At 52.4% G+C, this 25,747-nt stretch overlaps 1 protein-coding gene across 2 annotated transcripts in view; it reads left to right on the plus strand.

The window, feature by feature from the left end:
* The window catches only part of HELZ (helicase with zinc finger), an 86,979-nt gene that overhangs the window by 39,782 nt on the left and 21,450 nt on the right, over positions 1-25,747 (plus strand). Inside the window, exons 13-25 of one of the 2 annotated variants that reach the window (XM_040437435.1) lie at positions 18-148; positions 2,476-2,655; positions 4,102-4,206; positions 5,138-5,316; positions 5,811-5,929; positions 7,673-7,818; positions 10,775-10,922; positions 11,051-11,234; positions 14,155-14,383; positions 19,051-19,255; positions 19,476-19,524; positions 20,511-20,695; positions 22,236-22,440. In XM_040437435.1, the coding sequence (XP_040293369.1) occupies positions 18-148; positions 2,476-2,655; positions 4,102-4,206; positions 5,138-5,316; positions 5,811-5,929; positions 7,673-7,818; positions 10,775-10,922; positions 11,051-11,234; positions 14,155-14,383; positions 19,051-19,255; positions 19,476-19,524; positions 20,511-20,695; positions 22,236-22,440 (2,065 nt within the window). The remainder of the gene's footprint in view (positions 1-17; positions 149-2,475; positions 2,656-4,101; positions 4,207-5,137; positions 5,317-5,810; positions 5,930-7,672; positions 7,819-10,774; positions 10,923-11,050; positions 11,235-14,154; positions 14,384-19,050; positions 19,256-19,475; positions 19,525-20,510; positions 20,696-22,235; positions 22,441-25,747) is intronic. The other variant, XM_040437436.1, reaches the window with a different exon arrangement.

Raw genomic sequence — 25,747 nt, forward strand, 5'->3', positions numbered from 1 at the left:
TCTCCCTCTTCCTGCAGGTTGAGCTCCAGTTCCAGCTGAACCGGCTGCCTCTGTGTGAAATGCACTACGCCTTAGACAGGATACGGGATAACGGCATTCTCTTTCCGGATCTGAGCGCAACGCCCCCGATACCCTGGAGCCCCAACAGGTACACCCCCTACCCCCCATCAGCCCTCATCCAGTCTTATGGCGTCATTATTGTCTAGTATAGGGGTAGGCAACCTCCGGCACTCTAGCTGTTGTGGAACTACAACTCCCAGCATGCCCACTTGCTCTTCTCTTCTCAAAGCTCCCACAGAAGTGAATGGCGCCTGCTGGGAATTGTAGTTTCACAACATCTGTGGAGTGCCAAAGGTTGCTGGCTCCTGGTATAGTGAAACGTTCTGCCACTTACTAATAGACTTTGTGGTTTACCTCCTCTGCTTGCTGTCAGTGAATAGAGACACATCCCCTTGCTACATTTGTATCAAGTCTAGACAATCCTCGGAGGACTCCTGACTGATACGCTGTAAGAATAGACAAGTAGAGATCTTGAAAATGGCGGAGGAATCGAAGCACAAAATCTCTTAAGAAAGTTCAGATCTTTTCATGATGCAGTGACTTGAGTAACAGTAACGGCCCTTTAAATCTGGTGCCCTCGTGGGTTGCGTTTATCCCGGCGCTCGGTTGGCACATATGAGAATTACATAATTGGCAGATGATTTGAGAGCAGTCGTTGGACTTCCAAGGCGTCAGATCAGTGCAGAAATAGTCCTGGCCGGGAAACAGCGGATGCGGCGCTGGCGCTGAGGACAGTGATCGACTCTTTATTTCTGGTGTAAGCTTCATTGGCACAAGAATCCCCCGAACACAACAATGATCACTGATGGTGCACGGAGCATAAAACCCCCATCATCCGCTCCAGCGCCAGGACAATGGTGCCACAAACCTGCTATTCTGACACTAATTGCACAACGGCGACACAAAGTCGATAAAAATACCAACCAAGGCTGGAAGCTGGCAGCCTTATAATGGGGGAGGGGGCACAAAGGGAGGTTGGAGTCGCTTAGTAATTCTAGTAGTCAGGAAAATTAGGAATCCTTCTGGATGTAAGGGGCAGGAATGGCACAGGGTGCGGTGTAAGGGGCAGGAATGGCACAGGGTGCGGTACAAGGGGCAGGAATGGCACAGGGTGCGGTACAAGGGGCAGGAATGGCACAGGGTGCGGTACAAGGGGCAGGAATGGCACAGGGTGCGGTACAAGGGGCAGGAATGGCACAGGGTGCGGTACAAGGGGCAGGAATGGCACAGGGTGCGGTACAAGGGGCAGGAATGGCACAGGGTGCGGTACAAGGGGCAGGAATGGCACAGGGTGCGGTACAAGGGGCAGGAATGGCACAGGGTGCGGTACAAGGGGCAGGAATGGCACAGGGTGCGGTACAAGGGGCAGGAATGGCACAGGGTGCGGTACAAGGGGCAGGAATGGCACAGGGTGCGGTACAAGGGGCAGGAATTAAAATGAGGTGAAAAGGTAAAGAATGGAACAAGAGGCAGAAATCCTGCTATTACAAGTCTACTCAAAAGTGTAGCCATGTTATTCTGCAACCCCCTCATATCTGCTGTCCCCTCCCTCCTTCCCCTTCTTATATCTGCTGTCCCCTCTTTCCCCTTCTTATATCTGCTGTCCCCTCTTTCCCCTTCTTATATCTGCTCTCCCCCTCCTCCCCCTCTGATATCTGCTGTCACCTCCTTCCCCTTCTTATATCTGCTGTCTCCTCCTCCCCCTCTGATATCTGCTGTCCCCTCCTTCCCCTTCTTATATCTGCGGTCTCCTCCTCCCCCTCTGATATCTGCTCTCCCCCTCCTCCCCCTCTGATATCTGCTGTCACCTCCTTCCCCTTCTTATATCTGCTGTCTCCTCCTCTCCCTCTGATATCTGCTGTCACCTCCTTCCCCTTCTTATATCTGCTGTCTCCTCCTCCCCCTCTGATATCTGCTGTCCCCTCCTTCCCCTTCTTATATCTGCTGTCTCCTCCTCTCCCTCTGATATCTGCTGTCCCCTCCTTCCCCTTCTTATATCTGCTGTCTCCTCCTCCCCCTCTGATATCTGCTGTCCCCTCCTTCCCCTTCTTATATCTGCTGTCTCCTCCTCCCCCTCTGATATCTGCTGTCACCTCCTTCCCCTTCTTATATCTGCTGTCTCCTCCTCCCCCTCTGATATCTGCTGTCCCCTCCTTCCCCTTCTTATATCTGCTGTCTCCTCCTCCCCCTCTGATATCTGCTGTCACCTCCTTCCCCTTCTTATATCTGCTGTCCCCTCCACCCCCCTCTGATATCCTTTCTTACCTCTCCCTTTATGCTCCTATTCACCTGCCCATCTTTTTACCCCCCTTTCCTGCCCTCATGCTCACCCCTCTACGTTTAACCCTTACTTCTCTCCCCTATACCCCACCTATAATTCCCTCTTCTGATAACATTCTTCCTCTCCCCCCGCAGACAGTGGGACGAGCTCTTAGATCCCCGGCTGAACGCTAAGCAGAAAGAAGCCATCTTGGCGATCACTACCCCCCTCTCCGTTCAGCTGCCCCCTATCCTCATCATCGGCCCTTATGGTACCGGCAAGACGTTCACCCTGGCCCAGGCTGTGAAGCACATCCTAAAGCAGCAGGACACCAGGTAACTCCCTTAATGTGAGAGCGCTGCATGCTGGGATGTGCAGTGTGTGAGAGCGCTGCATGCTGGGATGTGCAGTGTGTGAGAGCGCTGCATGCTGGGATGTGCAGTGTGTGAGAGCGCTGCATGCTGGGATGTGCAGTGTGTGAGAGCGCTGCATGCTGGGATGTGCAGTGTGTGAGAGCGCTGCATGCTGGGATGTGCAGTGTGTGAGAGCGCTGCAAGCTGGGATGTGCAGTGTGTGAGAGCGCTGCATGCTGGGATGTGCAGTGTGTGAGAGCGCTGCAAGCTGGGATGTGCAGTGTGTGAGAGCGCTGCATGCTGGGATGTGCAGTGTGTGAGAGCGCTGCACGCTGGGATGTGCAGTGTGTGAGAGCACTGCACGCTGGGATGTGCAGTGTGTGAGGGCGCTGCATGCTGGGATGTGCAGTGTGTGAGAGCGCTGCACGCTGGGATGTGCAGTGTGTGAGAGCGCTGCACGCTGGGATGTGCAGTGTGTGAGAGCGCTGCACGCTGGGATGTGCAGTGTGTGAGAGCGCTGCACGCTGGGATGTGCAGTGTGTGAGGGCTCTGCACGCTGGGATGTGCAGTGTGTGAGGGCTCTGCACGCTGGGATGTGCAGTGTGTGAGAGCGCTGCACGCTGGGATGTGCAGTGTGTGAGAGCGCTGCACGCTGGGATGTGCAGTGTGTGAGAGCGCTGCACGCTGGGATGTGCAGTGTGTGAGGGCTCTGCACGCTGGGATGTGCAGTGTGTGAGGGCTCTGCACGCTGGGATGTGCAGTGTGTGAGGGCTCTGCACGCTGGGATGTGCAGTGTGTGAGGGCTCTGCACGCTGGGATGTGCAGTGTGTGAGGGCTCTGCACGCTGGGATGTGCAGTGTGTGAGGGCTCTGCACGCTGGGATGTGCAGTGTGTGAGGGCTCTGCACGCTGGGATGTGCAGTGTGTGAGGGCGCTGCACGCTGGGATGTGCCGTGTGTGAGGGCGCTGCACGCTGGGGTGTGCCGTGTGTGAGGGCGCTGCACGCTGGGGTGTGCCGTGTGTGAGGGCGCTGCACGCTGGGGTGTGCAGTGTGTGAGGGCGCTGCACGCTGGGGTGTGCCGTGTGTGAGGGCGCTGCACGCTGGGGTGTGTGAGGGCTCTGCACGCTGGGGTGTGCACTGTGTGAGGGCGCTGCACGCTCGGGTGTGTGAGGGCGCTGCACGCTGGGGTGTGTGAGGGCACTGCACGCTGGGGTGTGCAGTGTGTGAGGGCGCTGCACGCTGGGGTGTGCAGTGTGTGAGGGCGCTGCACGCTGGGGTGTGCAGTGTGTGAGGGCGCTGCACGCTGGGGTGTGCAGTGTGTGAGGGCGCTGCACGCTGGGGTGTGTAGTGTGTGAGGGCGCTGCACGTTATATAAGTGCCCCTCGCTCAGTAATCGGCTTTGTGTCCTGACTCCCCCGTCTCTCCCGGCAGGGTCCTGATTTGCACCCACTCTAACAGCGCCGCTGACCTCTACATCAAGGATTATTTACATCCATACGTGGAAACAGGGAACCCGCAGGCCCGGCCACTCAGGTATCCAGGAGATCACATGACTAAAGCTGTGGGTGCAGCCTGCAGTGTAAAGAATGGAGGCTTTCTTCCTGGTTGTCAGAGCCACGTCCAGGCTGAGTGAACTCATATACACTACATGATGTGTGGGCGGATTCCGGTCATAACCACGACAACCCGAACGTAAACCTCCATTCTTTACACTGCTGGCTGTATCCAGAGATCTGGATTCGGGGCTGTACACACAGTATTGTATGGTGACCGATGTATTAATAGTTTTCCTAGGTTTTCAGTCATTCACTTTTCAACAGTTCTGCTTGCTGTCAGTGAGAGAAACATTCCATTTTGCTTTCTGTGACTGATAGACCCCAATGCTGTTCTCACCGCTGAGGGTTTGTTACTGTGTATCCAGTCTAGACAATCCTCTGAGTTAGACATCAGCAGAAAACTCTCTCCTGCGTTGGTCTGTTACAATGTGTCAGTGCAGGTAAAGTGGACACAGAATTCAATTGTAACAAACCATCAGATGTGACTAGTATTACATCTGTATGGATTGCTTCTGTAACCCAAAATGTTCACATTCACTCACAGCAAGCAGGGATCTTGAAAATTGTTAAAAAATAGACCTGCCACTCTCATGGACTGCCCATGTCAGTGACTGGAAGGTGGGGATATGAGGAGACCTCCCGCTCTCATGGACTGCCCATGTCAGTGAATGGAAGGTGGGGATATGAGGAGACCTGCCACTCTCATGGACTGCCCATGTCAGTGACTGGAAGGTGGCGATCTGAGGAGACCTGCCGCTCTCATGGACTGCCCATGTCAGTGAATGGAAGGTGGGGATAATAGGATATATTGGGACACAATGCACTGTTCTCCTGGATGTCCCTGTCAGTGAATGGAAAGCGTTGATGTGTTGAGCTGGATCTCATTCTGCTGTTCTACCGTTTTCCAGGGTATACTTCAGAAATCGCTGGGTGAAGACGGTGCACCCGGTCGTACACCAGTACTGTCTGATCTCCAGCACACATGCCACCTTCCAGATGCCCCAGAAAGAAGACGTAGTGCGGCACAGGGTGGTGGTGGTGACGCTCAGCACATCGCAGTACCTCTGCCAGCTGGATCTGGAGCCCGGTGAGTTGGGGAAAACAGAGGTCCTGAATACACTGCGCAGCCAATGACCTACTGGACCTCTGCATATAACACAGCCCACGTGTGACTGGTCTTACTCTAGTCACAGCCAAAGCTGCGCCATGTCTCAGACATCATCTCCTGACCCATGTTCTGATTACATCCACAGCTGCATAATGTCTCATTCCCCAGTCACATCTAGAGCTGTTTCATGCCGTATACCCAGATGCATTATGCTCCAGTCACATCCAGAGCTGGGCCACGTGTACGGTCTCTGCACTGTGGCAGGTGTAGCTTTTCCTCCTTCAGACTGAGGCACTTGAGCACTACATCTCCCACTGTGCAGCACAGCAGGGCACGCCCTGAGCGGTTTGTCTTCAGGTTGACTCCTTCTCTGCGTCACATCCTGTGAGTGGGGGATGGGAGCCGAGGGGCTGATGACCTGGTTCCGTCCCGATCCAGGGATCCATCTAATCTGTTGCTTTTGTGTTTTTTAGGCTTTTTTACCCACATCCTGTTGGATGAAGCAGCACAAGCCATGGAATGTGAAACCATCATGCCTCTGGCCCTGGCCAATAAGAGCACGCGGATCGTTCTGGCCGGAGATCACATGCAGGTGAGCGGATCGAGCCCTCTTAGGTCCTGCCCGATTAGGCACTGGCCCCTTACACCCCGTCTGATCAGGCACTGGCCCCTTACACCCCGTCTGATCAGGCACTGGCCCCTTACACCCCGTCTGATCAGGCACTGCCCCCTTACACCCCGCCTGAGCAGGCACTGCCCCCTTACACCCCGCCTGAGCAGGCACTGCCCCCTTACACCCCGCCTGAGCAGGCACTGCCCCCTTACACCCCGCCTGAGCAGGCACTGCCCCCTTACACCCCTCCTGAGCAGGCACTGCCCCCTTACACCCCTCCTGATCAGGCACTGGCCCCTTACACCCCTCCTGATCAGGCACTGGCCCCTTACACCCCTCCTGATCAGGCACTGGCCCCTTACACCCCTCCTGATCAGGCACTGGCCCCTTACACCCCTCCTGATCAGGCACTGGCCCCTTACACCCCTCCTGATCAGGCACTGGCCCCTTACACCCCTCCTGAGCAGGCACTGGCCCCTTACACCCCTCCTGATCAGGCACTGGCCCCTTACACCCCTCCTGATCAGGCACTGGCCCCTTACACCCCTCCTGATCAGGCACTGGCCCCTTACACCCCTCCTGATCAGGCACTGGCCCCTTACACCCCTCCTGAGCAGGCACTGGCCCCTTACACCCCTCCTGAGCAGGCACTGGCCCCTTACACCCCTCCTGAGCAGGCACTGCCCCCTTACACCCCGCCTGAGCAGGCACTGCCCCCTTACACCCCGCCTGAGCAGGCACTGCCCCCTTACACCCCGCCTGAGCAGGCACTGCCCCCTTACACCCCGCCTGAGCAGGCACTGCCCCCTTACACCCCGCCTGAGCAGGCACTGCCCCCTTACACCCCGCCTGAGCAGGCACTGCCCCCTTACACCCCGCCTGAGCAGGCACTGCCCCCTTACACCCCGCCTGAGCAGGCACTGCCCCCTTACACCCCGCCTGAGCAGGCACTGCCCCCTTACACCCCGCCTGAGCAGGCACTGCCCCCTTACACCCCGCCTGAGCAGGCACTGCCCCCTTACACCCCGCCTGAGCAGGCACTGCCCCCTTACACCCCGCCTGAGCAGGCACTGCCCCCTTACACCCCGCCTGAGCAGGCACTGCCCCCTTACACCCCGCCTGAGCAGGCACTGCCCCCTTACACCCCGCCTGAGCAGGCACTGCCCCCTTACACCCCGCCTGAGCAGGCACTGCCCCCTTACACCCCGCCTGAGCAGGCACTGCCCCCTTACACCCCGCCTGATCAGGCACTGCCCCCTTACACCCCGCCTGATCAGGCACTGCCCCCTTACACCCCGCCTGATCAGGCACTGCCCCCTTACACCCCGCCTGATCAGGCACTGCCCCCTTACACCCCGCCTGATCAGGCACTGCCCCCTTACACCCGGCCTGATCAGGCACCTGCCCGATTAGATACCACTCTTATGCCAAGGCAGATTTGTCAATCTCAACAAGTCTTGCCCCCCTTAGCTCATGGGTTTGTTACCAAGTATCAGTGAAGATTTTTCTTCCATGTCCATCAGCTGTGTGAGCAGGGCTCTGTAGTCCTTCTCTTGTTCCCATACACAGACAAGTTCTTCTTGATATTTCCAGCAGGCAGGACGCTGGCCCTTTAAATCCTCACCATGACCCCCACTCGGGAGTCCCAGGCTGTGATACGGCCGCCCTGTGGGGAGTTGTAGTACCTTGGCCGTCTCGCTGACCGTCTCTTCTCTCTCACAGCTCAGTCCGTTCGTCTACAGCGAGTTCGCCAGAGAGCGTAACCTCCACGTGTCGCTGTTAGACCGCCTGTATGAACATTACCCCGCCGACTTCCCGTGTAGGATCCTGCTGTGCGAGAATTACCGATCCCACGAGGCCATCATCAAGTAAGTGACACAGAGCTGACAATCTAGTGAGCCTACAGCCCCTCCGTGGGTCAGATGTGGCCTTAGAATACAGCCTTTCATTTATTGCTAATCATGTCTTATACTCCAGTTACATCCAGAGCTGCAGTTTCAGTTCTCATATTCCAGTCATATATAAGGCTGCCGTCATCGTTTTTATACTGCAGTTGCATCAAAAGTCTCAGGCACGCTGCATATACTCCAGTCTCGTTTAAAACTGCTGTCGCAGATCTTGTACTCCAGTCACATCCAAAGCTATAGAGAGAAAACAATACATACTTTAGTATCCTGGAAGCCCTAAAATGCCGGTCCGCCCGGCCCCATTGGCATTCAGTGCGTTTACCTGCCTCACCTGGATGTGCACGATCCCCGACATCTGATTGTGTTGCCCCCTGGTAACGTGTGACATAATCCGCTATCTGTCAGTGAATGCCTCCCTGTGAGCACAGTCTGTTCTCGCGGATTGCGTTGACGTACGCGCTAATGTACAAGGTGTCGCTGTGTCTGTGAATTATCAGCGCAGAGGAATTCACGGTGATGAAATTCACAGCTGCGTCCGGCGGATCAGCGCTCATTTACATTACACATTGCCTGGAAACGCAGCGCGCCCCCCCCCCCCCTTTAACTCGTAAGCTGCGTCCTCGCCGTTCTCCACAAGGCACCAGCGAATCTAGGTCACGCATTAATGACGGGATCAGGTGGATGTGACAGCGCACCACCACCCCCATCATGTACATGCAGTTATGTAATTTTAATTGTTTTCTTCGTGGGAAAAGGTTTAAAGACGTAAAATGTGAAAATCGGCATCACATAGAGGGGGGGGGGGAGGGGAGGCAGCACTGCATGCTGTGTGCGCACGGGCTGCTCGTTTACTCAGGCCCAGATCTGTCATTAATTAAAGGGAGTGTGTCCGCTCGGTTTACCCTGGCCGGGGTCATGGCCTGTACCGAGCATGCGCCAAAATTCTGGTTCATGGCGCTGGCGTGAGATTATGAAAGCAGGATACAGGCACCTGTCAGTCTACTCCGAACCGCTCATTACTAGGAGAAAAGTGTGAGACTAATTGTGAACACAAGCCATTAACTATATACATTACTGATCCTGAGTTACATCTTGTACTATACTCCAGAGCTGCACTCACTATTTTGCTGGTGCAGTCACTGTGTACATACATTACTTATCCTGTACTGATCCTGAGTTACATCCTGTATTATACTCCAGAGCTGCGCTCACTATTCTGCTGGTGCAGTCACTGTGTACATACATTACTTATCCCGTACTGATCCTGAGTTACATCCTGTATTATACTCCAGAGCTGCACTCATTATTCTGCTGGTGCAGTCACTGTGTACATACGTTACTTATCCTGTACTGATCCAGAGTTACATCCTGTATTATACTGCAGAGCTGCACTCACTATTCTGCTGGTGCAGTCACTGTGTACATACATTACTGATCCTGTACTGATCCTGAGTTACATCCTGTATTATACCCCAGAGCTGCACTCACTATTCTGCTGGTGCAGTCACTGTGTATATACATTACATTACTTATCCTGTACTGATCCTGAGTTACATCCTGTATTATACTTCAGAGCTGCACTCATTATTCTGCTGCTGCAGTCACTGTGTACATACATTACTTATCCTGTACTGATCCTGAGTTACATCCTGTATTATACTCCAGAGCTGCACTCACTATTCTGCTGGTGCAGTCACTGTGTACATACATTACTTATCCTGTACTGATCCTCAGTTACATCCTGTATTATACTCCAGAGCTGCACTCACTATTCTGCTGGTGCAGTCACTGTGTACATACATTACTTATCCTGTACTGATCCTGAGTTACATCCTGTATTATACTCCAGAGCTGCACTCACTATTCTGCTGGTGCAGTCACTGTGTACATACATTACTTATCCTGTACTGATCCTGAGTTACATCCTGTATTATACTCCAGAGCTGCACTCACTATTCTGCTGGTGCAGTCACTGTGTACATACATTACTTATCCTGTACTAATCCTGAGTTACATCCTATATTATACTCCACAGCTGCACTCACTATTCTGCTGGTGCAGTCACTGTGTACATACATTACTGATCCTGAGTTACATCCTGTATTATACTCCACAGCTGCACTCACTATTCTGCTGGTGCAGTCACTGTGCACATACATTACTTATCCTGTACTAATCCTGAGTTACATCCTGTATTATACTCCAGAGCTGCACTCACTATTCTGCTGGTGCAGTCACTGTGTACATACATTACTTATCCTGTACTGATCCTGAGTTACATCCTGTATTATACTCCAGAGCTGCACTCACTATTCTGCTGGTGCAGTCACTGTGTACATACATTACTTATCCTGTACTGATCCTGAGTTACATCCTGTATTATACTCCAGAGCTGCACTCACTATTCTGCTGCTGCAGTCACTGTGTACATACATTACTTATCCTGTACTGATCCCGAGTTACATCCTGTAGTATACTCCAGAGCTGCACTCACTATTCTGCTGGTGCAGTCACTGTGTACATACATTACTTATCCTGTACTGATCCTGAGTTACATCCTATATTATACTCCACAGCTGCACTCACTATTCTGCTGCTGCAGTCACTGGGGCACGTTCTATGAACCTCCTACAGAAATCCTGTTGCTTAGTGAATTGCTGCTTTTTCTGTAGATCACTGTGAGAGAACGGGCGGGAATGACCAGTGTAGGGAGCGTTGCCCCCTGTGCTGCCGGCAGGATCATGGAGAAGTCCTGCCAGTTAAAGGGTTCATTATTGTGATTGACTGCCAGGAGGAGCAGAACGAGGGGTGGGGGAGGAGCATGTGAGAGCCAACATGGCAGACAGGAAGTGAGTGTGATGCTGGGTGATCATTGGTCCTGTTTGCTGAGCTGATGTTTCGTCTCTGTTGCTTCTAGTTACACGTCGGAGCTCTTCTATGAGGGGAAGTTGATGGCCAGCGGCAAGCAGCCGGCCCACAAGGACTTCTACCCCCTGACCTTCTTCACCGCCCGAGGGGAGGACGTCCAGGAGAAGAACAGCACGGCCTTCTACAACAACGCAGAGGTACGCCCGTGTGTGTGCGGGAACATGGCCGCCTGCCGCCCAGCTGTCCTTGCGCATGGCCGCCTGCCGCCCAGCTGTCCATCCCCCGCTAACATGGCCGTCTGTACGTTTCCTGTACTTGTCTCAAGGTATTTGAGGTGGTGGAGCGCGTGGAGGAGCTGAGGAGGAAGTGGCCGGTGGCCTGGGGCAAGCTGGACGACGGCAGTATTGGGGTGGTAACCCCCTACGCCGACCAGGTGTTCCGCATCCGGGCCGAACTGCGGAAGAAGCGACTTTCAGAAGTCAGTGTGGAGAGGGTGCTCAACGTTCAGGGTGAGTAGGCGCTAGGTGTCCTATCAACATCTAGGCGCTAGGTGTCCTACAACATCTAGGCGCTAGGTGTCCTACAACATCTAGGAGGTAGGCGTCCTATCCACATCTAGGAGGTAGGCGTCCTATCCACATCTAGGAGCTAGGCGCCCTATCCACATCTAGGAGGTAGGCGTCCTATCCACATCTAGGAGCTAGGCGCCCTATCCACATCTAGGAGGTAGGCGTCCTATCCACATCTAGGAGGTAGGCACCCTATCCACATCTAGGAGCTAGGCGCCCTATCCACATCTAGGAGGTAGGCGTCCTATCCACCTCTAGGAGGTAGGCGTCCTATCCACCTCTAGGAGGTAGGCGTCCTATCCACCTCTAGGAGGTAGGCGTCCTATCCACCTCTAGGAGGTAGGCGTCCTATCCACATCTAGGAGCTAGGCGTCCTATCCACATCTAGGAGCTAGGCGTCCTATCCACATCTAGGAGGTAGGCGTCCTATCCACCTCTAGGAGGTAGGCGTCCTATCCACATCTAGGAGCTAGGTGTCCTATCCACATCTAGGAGCTAGGCGTCCTATCCACATCTAGGAGCTAGGCGTCCTATCCACATCTAGGAGCTAGGCGTCCTATCCACATCTAGGAGCTAGGCGTCCTATCCACATCTAGGAGCTAGGCGTCCTATCCACATCTAGGAGCTAGGCGTCCTATCCACATCTAGGAGCTAGGCGTCCTATCCACCTCTAGGAGGTAGGCGTCCTATCCACATCTAGGAGCTAGGCGTCCTATCCACATCTAGGAGCTAGGCGTCCTATCCACATCTAGGAGCTAGGCGTCCTATCCACATCTAGGAGCTAGGCGTCCTATCCACATCTAGGAGCTAGGCGTCCTATCCACATCTAGGAGCTAGGCGTCCTATCCACATCTAGGAGCTAGGCGTCCTATCCACATCTAGGAGCTAGGCGTCCTATCCACATCTAGGAGCTAGGCGTCCTATCCACATCTAGGAGCTAGGCGTCCTATCCACATCTAGGAGCTAGGCGTCCTATCCACATCTAGGAGCTAGGCGTCCTATCCACATCTAGGAGCTAGGCGTCCTATCCACATCTAGGAGCTAGGCGTCCTATCCACATCTAGGAGCTAGGCGTCCTATCCACATCTAGGAGCTAGGCGTCCTATCCACATCTAGGAGCTAGGCGTCCTATCCACATCTAGGAGCTAGGCGTCCTATCCACATCTAGGAGCTAGGCGTCCTATCCACATCTAGGAGCTAGGCGTCCTATCCACCTCTAGGAGCTAGGCGTCCTATCCACCTCTAGGAGGTAGGCGTCCTATCCACATCTAGGAGCTAGGCGTCCTATCCACATCTAGGAGCTAGGCGTCCTATCCACATCTAGGAGGTAGGCGTCCTATCCACATCTAGGAGCTAGGCGTCCTATCCACATCTAGGAGCTAGGCGTCCTATCCACATCTAGGAGCTAGGCGTCCTATCCACATCTAGGAGCTAGGCGTCCTATCCACATCTAGGAGCTAGGCGCCCTATCCACATCTAGGAGGTAGGCGTCCTATCCACATCTAGGAGCTAGGCGTCCTATCCACATCTAGGAGGTAGGCGTCCTATCCACATCTAGGAGCTAGGCGTCCTATCCACATCTAGGAGCTAGGCGTCCTATCCACATCTAGGAGCTAGGCGTCCTATCCACATCTAGGAGCTAGGCGTCCTATCCACATCTAGGAGCTAGGCGTCCTATCCACATCTAGGAGCTAGGCGTCCTATCCACATCTAGGAGCTAGGCGTCCTATCCACATCTAGGCGCTAGGCGTCCTATCCACATCTAGGAGCTAGGCGTCCTATCCACATCTAGGAGCTAGGCGTCCTATCAACATCTAGGAGCTAGGCGCCCTATCCACATCTAGGAGCTAGGCGTCCTATCAACATCTAGGAGCTAGGCGCCCTATCCACATCTAGGAGCTAGGCGTCCTATCCACATCTAGGAGCTAGGCGTCCTATCCACATCTAGGAGCTAGGCGTCCTATCCACATCTAGGAGCTAGGCGTCCTATCCACATCTAGGAGCTAGGCGTCCTATCCACATCTAGGAGCTAGGCGTCCTATCCACATCTAGGAGCTAGGCGTCCTATCCACATCTAGGAGCTAGGCGTCCTATCCACATCTAGGAGCTAGGCGTCCTATCCACATCTAGGAGCTAGGCGTCCTATCCACATCTAGGAGCTAGGCGTCCTATCCACATCTAGGAGCTAGGCGCCCTATCCACATCTAGGAGCTAGGCGCCCTATCCACATCTAGGAGCTAGGCGCCCTATCCACATCTAGGAGCTAGGCGTCCTATCCACATCTAGGAGGTAGGCGTCCTATCCACATCTAGGAGCTAGGCGTCCTATCCACATCTAGGAGCTAGGCGTCCTATCCACATCTAGGAGCTAGGCGTCCTATCCACATCTAGGAGCTAGGCGTCCTATCCACATCTAGGAGCTAGGCGTCCTATCCACATCTAGGAGCTAGGCGTCCTATCCACATCTAGGAGCTAGGCGTCCTATCCACATCTAGGAGCTAGGCGTCCTATCCACATCTAGGAGCTAGGCGTCCTATCCACATCTAGGAGCTAGGCGTCCTATCCACATCTAGGAGCTAGGCGTCCTATCCACATCTAGGAGCTAGGCGTCCTATCCACATCTAGGAGGTAGGCGTCCTATCCACATCTAGGAGCTAGGCGTCCTATCCACATCTAGGAGCTAGGCGTCCTATCCACATCTAGGAGCTAGGCGTCCTATCCACATCTAGGAGCTAGGCGTCCTATCCACATCTAGGATCTAGCTGATGTCCTGGAAAAGTAGGGGTGATTCCTGCAGAAGATGGGCAAGGGGGCAGAGATGATGGGGGTGATGATACTAATCCTGTACTCCTCGTCTCCAGGTAAGCAGTTCCGCGTCCTGTTCCTCAGCACGGTCCGCACCCGCCACACCTGCAAACACAAGCAGACCCCCATCAAACGCAAGGAGCAGCTCCTGGAGGACTCCACCGAGGACCTGGACTATGGCTTCCTCTCCAATTATAAGCTCCTGAACACGGCCATCACCCGGGCCCAGTCCCTGGTGGCGGTGGTGGGAGACCCCATCGCTCTGTGCTCCATCGGGAGATGCAGGTAGGTGGATGTCCCCTTCCGGGCTGTCAGAATGATAAGGGGGGATGGGGCATCGTTTCTGTCAGCACCACGGTAACATGACCCTATGATAGATCCGCCTGTCAAGATCCGCCCCACCCCTGGCGCTGGCATTAACGTGCCGCCCCTAACAATACGGTGAGGCAGTAGTTGGGGGTGCTGAAGCTCCAGCGCAGCGCCAGACCGCATCTACATAAGGCATGCAGGAAGCTATGGCTGCAGATAGGCTTCCCATCATCTACAAGATCTCTGCATGCTGTCAGTGAATGCAGGCTGTCCTATTGACCCCTACAGGCTTAATGCTTCTCACAGCTGATGGTTTGTTACTATAACATGTAGTCTAGACAATCGACTGTGTACATGTTTTCAGTACTGATACATTGTAACAAACTGTCAGGACGGGAGACACTGGATTCTAGACTGATACATTGTAACAGACTGTCAGGACGGAGACACAGGATTCTAGACTGATACATTGTAACAAACTGTCAGGACGGAGACACAGGATTCTAGACTGATACATTGTAACAAACTAGGACGGAGACACATGATTCTAGACTGATACATTGTAACAGACTGTCAGGACGGGAGACACAGGATTCTAGACTGATACATTGTAACAGACTGTCAGGACGGGAGACACAGGATTCTAGACTGATACATTGTAACAAACTGTCAGGAGGGAGACACAGGATTCTAGACTGATACATTGTAACAGACTGTCAGGACGGAGACACATGATTCTAGACTGATACATTGTAACAGACTGTCAGGACGGGAGACACAGGATTCTAGACTGATACATTGTAACAGACTGTCAGGACGGGAGACACAGGATTCTAGACTGATACATTGTAACAAACTGTCAGGAGGGAGACACAGGATTCTAGACTGATACATTGTAACAAACTGTCAGGACGGAGACACATGATTCTAGACTGATACATTGTAACAGACTGTCAGGACGGAGACACATGATTCTAGACTGATACATTGTAACAGACTGTCAGGACGGGAGACACAGGATTCTAGACTGATACATTGTAACAGACTGTCAGGACGGGAGACACAGGATTCTAGACTGATACATTGTAACAAACTGTCAGGACGGGAGACACAGGATTCTAGACTGATACATTGTAACAAACTGTCAGGACGGAGACACATGATTCTAGACTGATACATTGTAACAGACTGTCAGGACGGAGACACATGATTCTAGACTGATACATTGTAACAGACTGTCAGGACGGGAGACACAGGATTCTAGACTGATACATTGTAACAGACTGTCAGGACGGGAGACACAGGATTCTAGACTGATACATTGTAACAAACTGTCAGGACGGGAGACACAGGATTCTAGACTGATACAATGTATCAGTCTAGAATCATGTGTCTCCCGTCCTGACAGTCTGTTACAATGTAACAGACTGTCAGGACGGGAGACACATGATTCTAGACTGATACATTGTAACAGACTGTCAGGACGGGAGACACAGGATTCTAGACTGATACATTGTAACAAACTGTCAGGACGGGAGACACAGGATTCTAGACTGATACATAGTAACAGACTGTCAGGACGGAGACACAGGATTCTAGACTGATACATTGTAACAAACAAGGACGGAGACACATGATTCTAGACTGATACATTGTAACAGACTGTCAGGACTGAGACACAGGATTCTAGACTGATACATTGTAACAAATTAGGACGGAGACAGGATTCTAGACTGATACATTGTAACAAATTAGGACGGAGACAGGATTCTAGACTGATACATTGTAACAGACTGTCAGGACGGGAGACACAGGATTCTAGACTGATACATTGTAACAGACTGTCAGGACTGAGACACAGGATTCTAGACTGATACATTGTAACAAATTAGGACGGAGACAGGATTCTAGACTGATACATTGTAACAAATTAGGACGGAGACAGGATTCTAGACTGATACATTGTAACAGACTGTCAGGACGGAGACACAGGATTCTAGACTGATACATTGTAACAGACTGTCAGGATGGGAGACACAGGATTCTAGACTGATACATTGTAACAGACTGTCAGGACGGAGACACAGGATTCTAGACTGATACATTGTAACAGACTGTCAGGACGGGAGACACAGGATTCTAGACTGATACATTGTAACAGACTGTCAGGACGGAGACACAGGATTCTAGACTGATACATTGTAACAGACTGTCAGGACGGGAGACACAGGATTCTAGACTGATACATTGTAACAGACTGTCAGGACGGAGACACAGGATTCTAGACTGATACATTGTAACAGACTGTCAGGACGGAGACACAGGATTCTAGACTGATACATTGAAACAAACTGTCAGGACGGAGACACAGGATTCTAGACTGATACATTGTAACAAACTGTCAGGATGGGAGACACAGGATTCTAGACTGATACATTGTAACAAACTGTCAGGACGGGAGACACAGGATTCTAGACTGATACATTGTAACAGACTGTCAGGACGGGAGACACAGGATTCTAGACTGATACATTGTAACAAATTAGGACGGAGACACAGGATTCTAGACTGATACATTGTAACAGACTGTCAGGACGGAGACACAGGATTCTAGACTGATACATTGTAACAGACTGTCAGGACGGAGACACAGGATTCTAGACTGATACATTGTAACAAACTGTCAGGACGGAGACACAGGATTCTAGACTGATACATTGTAACAGACTGTCAGGACGGGAGACACATGATTCTAGACTGATACATTGTAACAAACTGTCAGGACGGGAGACACAGGATTCTAGACTGATACATTGTAACAAACTGTCAGGACGGAGACACATGATTCTAGACTGATACATTGTAACAGACTGTCAGGACGGAGACACAGGATTCTAGACTGATACATTGTAACAGACTGTCAGGATGGGAGACACAGGATTCTAGACTGATACATTGTAACAAACTGTCAGGATGGGAGACACAGGATTCTAGACTGATACATTGTAACAAACTGTCAGGACGGAGACACAGGATTCTAGACTGATACATTGTAACAGACTGTCAGGACGGAGACACAGGATTCTAGACTGATACATTGTAACAGACTGTCAGGATGGGAGACACAGGATTCTAGACTGATACATTGTAACAGACTGTCAGGATGGGAGACACAGGATTCTAGACTGATACATTGTAACAAACTGTCAGGATGGGAGACACAGGATTCTAGACTGATACATTGTAACAGACTGTCAGGACGGAGACACAGGATTCTAGACTGATATATTGTAACAAACTGTCAGGATGGGAGACACAGGATTCTAGACTGATACATTGTAACAAACTGTCAGGATGGGAGACACAGGATTCTAGACTGATACATTGTAACAGACTGTCAGGACGGAGACACAGGATTCTAGACTGATACATTGTAACAAACTGTCAGGATGGGAGACACAGGATTCTAGACTGATACATTGAAACAGACTGTCAGGACGGAGACACAGGATTCTAGACTGATACATTGTAACAAACTGTCAGGATGGGAGACACAGGATTCTAGACTGATACATTGTAACAAATTAGGACGGAGACACATGATTCTAGACTGATACATTGTAACAGACTGTCAGGACGGAGACACAGGATTCTAGACTGATACATTGTAACAAACTGTCAGGACGGAGACAGGATTCTAGACTGATACATTGTAACAAACTGTCAGGACGGGAGACACAGGATTCTAGACTGATACATTGTAACAAACTGTCAGGACGGGAGACACAGGATTCTAGACTGATACATTGTAACAGACTGTCAGGACGGAGACACAGGATTCTAGACTGATACATTGTAACAAACTGTCAGGACGGAGACACAGGATTCTAGACTGATACATTGTAACAGACTGTCAGGACGGGAGACACAGGATTCCAGACTGATACATTGTAACAGACTGTCAGGACGGGAGACACCGGATTCTAGACTGATACATTGTAACAAACTGTCAGGACGGAGACAGGATTCTAGACTGATACATTGTAACAAACTGTCAGGACGGAGACACAGGATTCTAGACTGATACATTGTAACAAACTGTCAGGACGGAGACAGGATTCTAGACTGATACATTGTAACAAACTGTCAGGACGGGAGACACAGGATTCTAGACTGATACATTGTAACAAACTGTCAGGACGGGAGACACAGGATTCTAGACTGATACATTGTAACAGACTGTCAGGACTGAGACACAGACTTCTAGACTGATACATTGTAACAAACTGTCAGGACGGGAGACACAGGATTCTAGACTGATACATTGTAACAGACTGTCAGGATGGGAGACACAGGATTCTAGACTGATACATTGTAACAGACTGTCAGGACGGAGACACAGACTTCTAGACTGATACATTGTAACAGACTGTCAGGACGGAGACACAGGATTCTAGACTGATATATTGTAACAAATCCTCAGATTTGAGAAGTGAATTGTCCTTTTCGCTGACTGCAAGCAGAGATCCTGATGGTGATGAGGCCTGGTAGTGGGATCCATTGATGATCCCGCCGTCCGGTCACATGGGCTGGGCGGGTTGGGATTTGCAGGGTCCTCTGTTATTCCTCCTGTCTGTCCACAGGAAGTTCTGGGAGCAGTTCCTCACGATTTGTCATGAGAATCGGAGTCTTCACGGCATCACATTCGAGCAGATAAAGTCCCAGCTGGAGGCCTTAGAGCTGAAGAAGACCTACGTGCTGAACCCGCTGGCGCCAGAGTTCATCCCGCGGGCGCTCCGGCAGCAGCAGGCAGCAAACGCCGCCAAACAGCAGCAGTCACCGCCAAAGGTACCAGTCCGGTCTCCTGTTACATTGTATTATCTGTGTTTTCCGCCGCACTGCTTTGTTACAGTGTGTCAGTTTAGGGCTGGACTCCTCCACAGGGCTTTGTGCCGGTCTGGAGAGGTTGTTGCAGCCTATGAATTTGTTTCCATTCACTGACAGCAAGCAGAGCCTGGAAATAATATAATGGTTCCTGTCGGCTAACGAGCTCTCCTTGTGTTTCCAGGGCAAAGGTCACCACAATCAGAGCGAGCACTTTCAAGGGGATGGAATGGGTAAGGCAAAGCACGGGCTGCAGTGTAAAACATGGGGGAAGCAGTGAGCTGCTGTGTAAAGCATGGAGGAGGTAGTGAGTTGCTGTGTAAAGCACGAGGGTGGTATTGAGCTGCTGTGTAAAGCACGAGGGTGGTATTGAGCTGCAGTGTAGAGCACGGGGGAGGTATTGAGCTGCAGTGTAGAGCACGGGGGAGGTAATGAGCTGCAGTGTAGAGCACGGGGGAGGTAATGAGCTGCAGTGTAGAGCACGGGGAAGGTAATGAGCTGCAGTGTAGAGCACGGGGGAGGTAATGTCCGTGTGCATTCCGTATTTTGTGGAACAGCTGGCCTCTGATAGAACCTTATGCGGACAGTAAGGCTCCATTCACACGTCCACAATTATCCGGAACGGGTGCGGACCCATTCCTTCTCTATGGGGCAGGAATGGATGCGGACAGCACACAGTGTGCTATCCGCATTTCCTGAGCGCGCCCCGATCTTCCAGTCCGCGGCTCTGGAAAAAAAATGGAACATCTCCTAGTGTTGTCTGCAATTGCGGACAAGAATAGGCAGTTCTATTGGGGTGCCGGCCGGGCGTACTGCGGATCCGCAACGCACTGCGGACGTGTGAATAGACCCTAATAGGACATGTTCTATCTTTGAATGGAACGAAAATATGGAAACGGAAGGCATACGGAGTTTGCGGATCCATTGAAAAGAATAGTTCCGTATACGGAAAGGCAAAAAACGGAACGTAAACGGAAAAAAGCCTAACGCACAGGGGAGGTAATGAGCTGCAGTGTAGAGCACAGGGGAGGTAATGAGCTGCAGTTTAAAGCATGGAGGAGGTAATGAGCTGCAGTGTAAAGCACGGGGGAGGTAATAAGCTTCTCTCAGCCTGGGATGATTCAGGGGGCGGGGTTTAGACTACTGGAGCCCCCAGTAGACTGTACAGCTGGGCCGGTAGGTTCTCGCTGACTCTTCTCTTGTGTTTTGTTTCCTTCAGTTCAGCCCAATCCTTCTGTCCTGATCGGCAATCCCATCCGGGCGTACACCCCACCCATGGGTGCTCACACCAACCTGGGCAAATCCCCCAGCCCCGTGCAGAGGATAGACCCCCACACCGGCACCAGTATTCTCTACGTACCTGCCGTCTACGGGGGCAATATGGTCATGTCCGTGCCTTTACCTGTGAGTATTACCTGAGTGGGCGGGGCATCTTCCATGTAGAGACCCCCCCGAATCCCCCCCACGGCCCCTCCACACACCCTGACGTCACCCGGTGGTCTCCTCTGCTCCACCCCTCTCCAGCAGACAGCTGGCATTGTGCAGTATGTATGTATACGCCCAGCGTACAGCCCCCCATCCTGCAGATGATGACCCCCATGTCTGGTGAGCGTGCTCACTGTGTGACTACACTGATTGGATGTGATGTGAGCGGCCACTGACTACACCGCCCGCAGCAAGGAGGCGAATGGTGAAGGCGCAGCGCTGTCCTGCTGATGCCTGCCGAGTGAATATCCAGAGCTGCATCGTGTATTTACTGCAGTTACATCCAGAGCTGCATCGTGTGTTTACTGCACTCACACCCAGAGCCGCATCATGTGTTTACTGCACTCGCATCCAGAGCTGCATCATGTATTCACTGCACTCACATCCAGAGCTGTATCGTGTGTTTACTGCAGTCACATCCAGAGCTGCATCTTGTGTTTACTGCAGTCACATCCAGAGCTGCATCGTGTGTTTACTGCAGTCACATCCAGAGCTGCATCATGTTTACTGTAGTGACACCCAGAACTGCATCATGTTTACTGTAGTCACACCCAGAACTGCATCATGTTTACTGTAGTCACACCCAGAACTGCATCATGTTTACTGTAGTCACACCCAGAGCTGCATCATGTTCACTGTAGTCACACCCAGAGCTGCATCATGTTCACTGTAGTCACACCCAGAGCTGCATCATGTTCACTGTAGTCACACCCAGAGCTGCATCATGTTCACTGTAGTCACACCCAGAGCTGCATCATGTTCACTGTAGTCACACCCAGAGCTGCATCATGTTCACTGTAGTCACACCCAGAGCTGCATCATGTTTACGGTAGTCACACCCAGAGCTGCATCATGTTTACGGTAGTCACACCCAGAGCTGCATCATGTTTACTGTAGTCACACCCAGAGCTGCATCATGTTTACTGTAGTCACACCCAGAGCTGCATCATGTTTACTGTAGTCACACCCAGAGCTGCATCATGTTTACTGTAGTCACACCCAGAGCTGCATCATGTAGTCACTGCACTCACATCCAGAGCTGCATCATGTATTCACTGCACTCACATCCAGAACTAATGATCTCCCACTGTTTAGCCTTGTGGGGTCTCTGTGAGGGTCCTCATCCCATTAGTGACTGTTACTTCTGGCCTGTGGATGTCTGCAGCTCTGGATGTGACTGAGAGCATAAGACATGTAAAACAAAATTGCGAATACAGCAAGTGTAAGACATACGTGCAGCTCTGGATGTGACTGGAGTATTTGAAATTATGTAACAGCAGGAGTGTGAATTCAGATGTAACAGGAGGATTGTCAGTGCAGCTCTGGACGTGACTAGGATATTAGACATGATGAAGCAGCAGAATTGAGAATGCAGCACTGCATGTGACTAGAGTATAAGACTCGCTGCAGATTGGACTGATGACCATGCGCTCATCTCTCTGACCACATCTCTCTGCAGGTCCCGTGGCCCCCCAACTACCAGGGTCGGTTTTCTGTGGATCCCCGGCTCATGACGCACCCGGCCATGGCCTATAACATGAACCTCCTCCAGGGCCACGGCCGCGGATCTCCCATCCCGTTCGGCCTCGGCCACCACTCACCGGTCAACGTCGGGCAGCAGGTTCCGCACACGGACAAAGATCAGCACGAGCTCAGCCGCAATGGTGGGTACCCGTGACAACCCACCCCCCTGTATACAGTGTCAGTCACAGTGAGCCCCCCATATATACAGTGCCAGTCACAGTGAGCCCCCCGTATATACAGTGCCAGTCACAGTGAGCCCCCCGTATATACAGTGTCAGTCACAGTGAGACCCCCCCTGTATACAGTGTCAGTCACAGTGAGACCCCCCCTGTATACAGTGTCAGTCACAGTGAGACCCCCCCTGTATACAGTGTCAGTCACAGTGAGACCCCCCCTGTATACAGTGTCAGTCACAGTGAGACCCCCCTGTATACAGTGTCAGTCACAGTGAGACCCCCCCTGTATACAGTTTCAGTCACAGTGAGACCCCCCCTGTATACAGTGTCAGTCACAGTGAGACCCCCCTGTATACAGTGTCAGTCACAGTGAGACCCCCCCTGTATACAGTGTCAGTCACAGTGAGACCCCCCCTGTATACAGTGTCAGTCACAGTGAGACCCCCCCCTGTATACAGTGTCAGTCACAGTGAGACCCCCCCTGTATACAGTGTCAGTCACAGTGAGACCCCCCCTGTATACAGTGTCAGTCACAGTGAGACCCCCCCTGTATACAGTGTCAGTCACAGTGAGACCCCCCCTGTATACAGTGTCAGTCACAGTGAGACCCCCCCTGTATACAGTGTCAGTCACAGTGAGACCCCCCCTGTATACAGTGTCAGTCACAGTGAGACCCCCCCTGTATACAGTTTCAGTCACAGTGAGACCCCCCTGTATACAGTGTCAGTCACAGTGAGACCCCCCCTGTATACAGTGTCAGTCACAGTGAGACCCCCCCTGTATACAGTGTCAGTCACAGTGAGACCCCCCCTGTATACAGTGTCAGTCACAGTGAGACCCCCCCTGTATACAGTGTCAGTCACAGTGAGACCCCCCCTGTATACAGTGTCAGTCACAGTGAGACCCCCCCTGTATACAGTGTCAGTCACAGTGAGACCCCCCCTGTATACAGTGTCAGTCACAGTGAGACCCCCCCTGTATACAGTGTCAGTCACAGTGAGACCCCCCCCTGTATACAGTGTCAGTCACAGTGAGACCCCCCCCCTGTATACAGTGTCAGTCACAGTGAGACCCCCCCCTGTATACAGTGTCAGTCACAGTGAGACCCCCCCCTGTATACAGTGTCAGTCACAGTGAGACCCCCCCCTGTATACAGTGTCAGTCACAGTGAGACCCCCCCCTGTATACAGTGTCAGTCACAGTGAGACCCCCCTGTATACAGTGTCAGTCACAGTGAGACCCCCCCTGTATACAGTGTCAGTCACAGTGAGACCCCCCCTGTATACAGTGTCATTCACAGTGAGACCCCCCCTGTATACAGTGTGTCACAGTGAGACCCCCCCTGTATACAGTGTCAGTCACAGTGAGACCCCCCCTGTATACAGTGTCAGTCACAGTGAGACCCCCCCTGTATACAGTGTCAGTCACAGTGAGACCCCCCCTGTATACAGTGTCAGTCACAGTGAGACCCCCCCTGTATACAGTGTCAGTCACAGTGAGACCCCCCTGTATACAGTGTCAGTCACAGTGAGACCCCCCTGTATACAGTGTCAGTCACAGTGAGACCCCCCTGTATACAGTGTCAGTCACAGTGAGACCCCCCCTGTATACAGTTTCAGTCACAGTGAGACCCCCCCTGTATACAGTTTCAGTCACAGTGAGACCCCCCCTGTATACAGTGTCAGTCACAGTGAGACCCCCCTGTATACAGTGTCAGTCACAGTGAGACCCCCCCTGTATACAGTTTCAGTCACAGTGAGACCCCCCCTGTATACAGTGTCAGTCACAGTGAGACCCCCCTGTATACAGTGTCAGTCACAGTGAGACCCCCCTGTATACAGTGTCAGTCACAGTGAGACCCCCCCTGTATACAGTGTCAGTCACAGTGAGACCCCCCCTGTATACAGTGTCAGTCACAGTGAGACCCCCCCTGTATACAGTGTCAGTCACAGTGAGACCCCCCCTGTATACAGTGTCAGTCACAGTGAGACCCCCCCTGTATACAGTGTCAGTCACAGTGAGACCCCCCCTGTATACAGTGTCAGTCACAGTGAGACCCCCCTGTATACAGTGTCAGTCACAGTGAGACCCCCCCTGTATACAGTGTCAGTCACAGTGAGACCCCCCCTGTATACAGTGTCAGTCACAGTGAGACCCCCCCTGTATACAGTGTCAGTCACAGTGAGACCCCCCCTGTATACAGTGTCAGTCACAGTGAGACCCCCCCTGTATACAGTGTCAGTCACAGTGAGACCCCCCCTGTATACAGTGTCAGTCACAGTGAGACCCCCCCTGTATACAGTGTCAGTCACAGTGAGACCCCCCCCTGTATACAGTGTCAGTCACAGTGGGACCCCCCCCTGTATACAGTGTCAGTCACAGTGAGACCCCCCCCTGTATACAGTGTCAGTCACAGTGAGACCCCCCCCTGTATACAGTGTCAGTCACAGTGAGACCCCCCCTGTATACAGTGTCAGTCACAGTGAGACCCCCCCTGTATACAGTGTCAGTCACAGTGAGACCCCCCCCTGTATACAGTGTCAGTCACAGTGAGACCCCCCCTGTATACAGTGTCAGTCACAGTGAGACCCCCCCTGTATACAGTGTCAGTCACAGTGAGACCCCCCCTGTATACAGTGTCAGTCACAGTGAGACCCCCCCTGTATACAGTGTCAGTCACAGTGAGACCCCCCCTGTATACAGTGTCAGTCACAGTGAGACCCCCCCTGTATACAGTGTCAGTCACAGTGAGACCCCCCCTGTATACAGTGTCAGTCACAGTGAGACCCCCCCCTGTATACAGTGTCAGTCACAGTGAGACCCCCCCTGTATACAGTGTCAGTCACAGTGAGACCCCCCCTGTATACAGTGTCAGTCACAGTGAGACCCCCCCTGTATACAGTGTCAGTCACAGTGAGACCCCCCCTGTATACAGGGGGGTCACAGTGAGACCCCCCCCTGTATACAGTGTCAGTCACAGTGAGACCCCCCCTGTATACAGTGTCAGTCACAGTGAGACCCCCCCTGTATACAGTGTCAGTCACAGTGAGACCCCCCCTGTATACAGTGTCAGTCACAGTGAGACCCCCCCCTGTATACAGTGTCAGTCACAGTGAGACCCCCCCCTGTATACAGTGTCAGTCACAGTGAGACCCCCCCCTGTATACAGTGTCAGTCACAGTGAGACCCCCCCTGTATACAGTGTCAGTCACAGTGAGACCCCCCCTGTATACAGTGTCAGTCACAGTGAGACCCCCCCTGTATACAGTGT

The sequence above is a fragment of the Bufo bufo genome, chromosome 6 (assembly GCF_905171765.1).
Source record: "Bufo bufo chromosome 6, aBufBuf1.1, whole genome shotgun sequence".
NCBI lineage: Eukaryota > Metazoa > Chordata > Amphibia > Anura > Bufonidae > Bufo > Bufo bufo.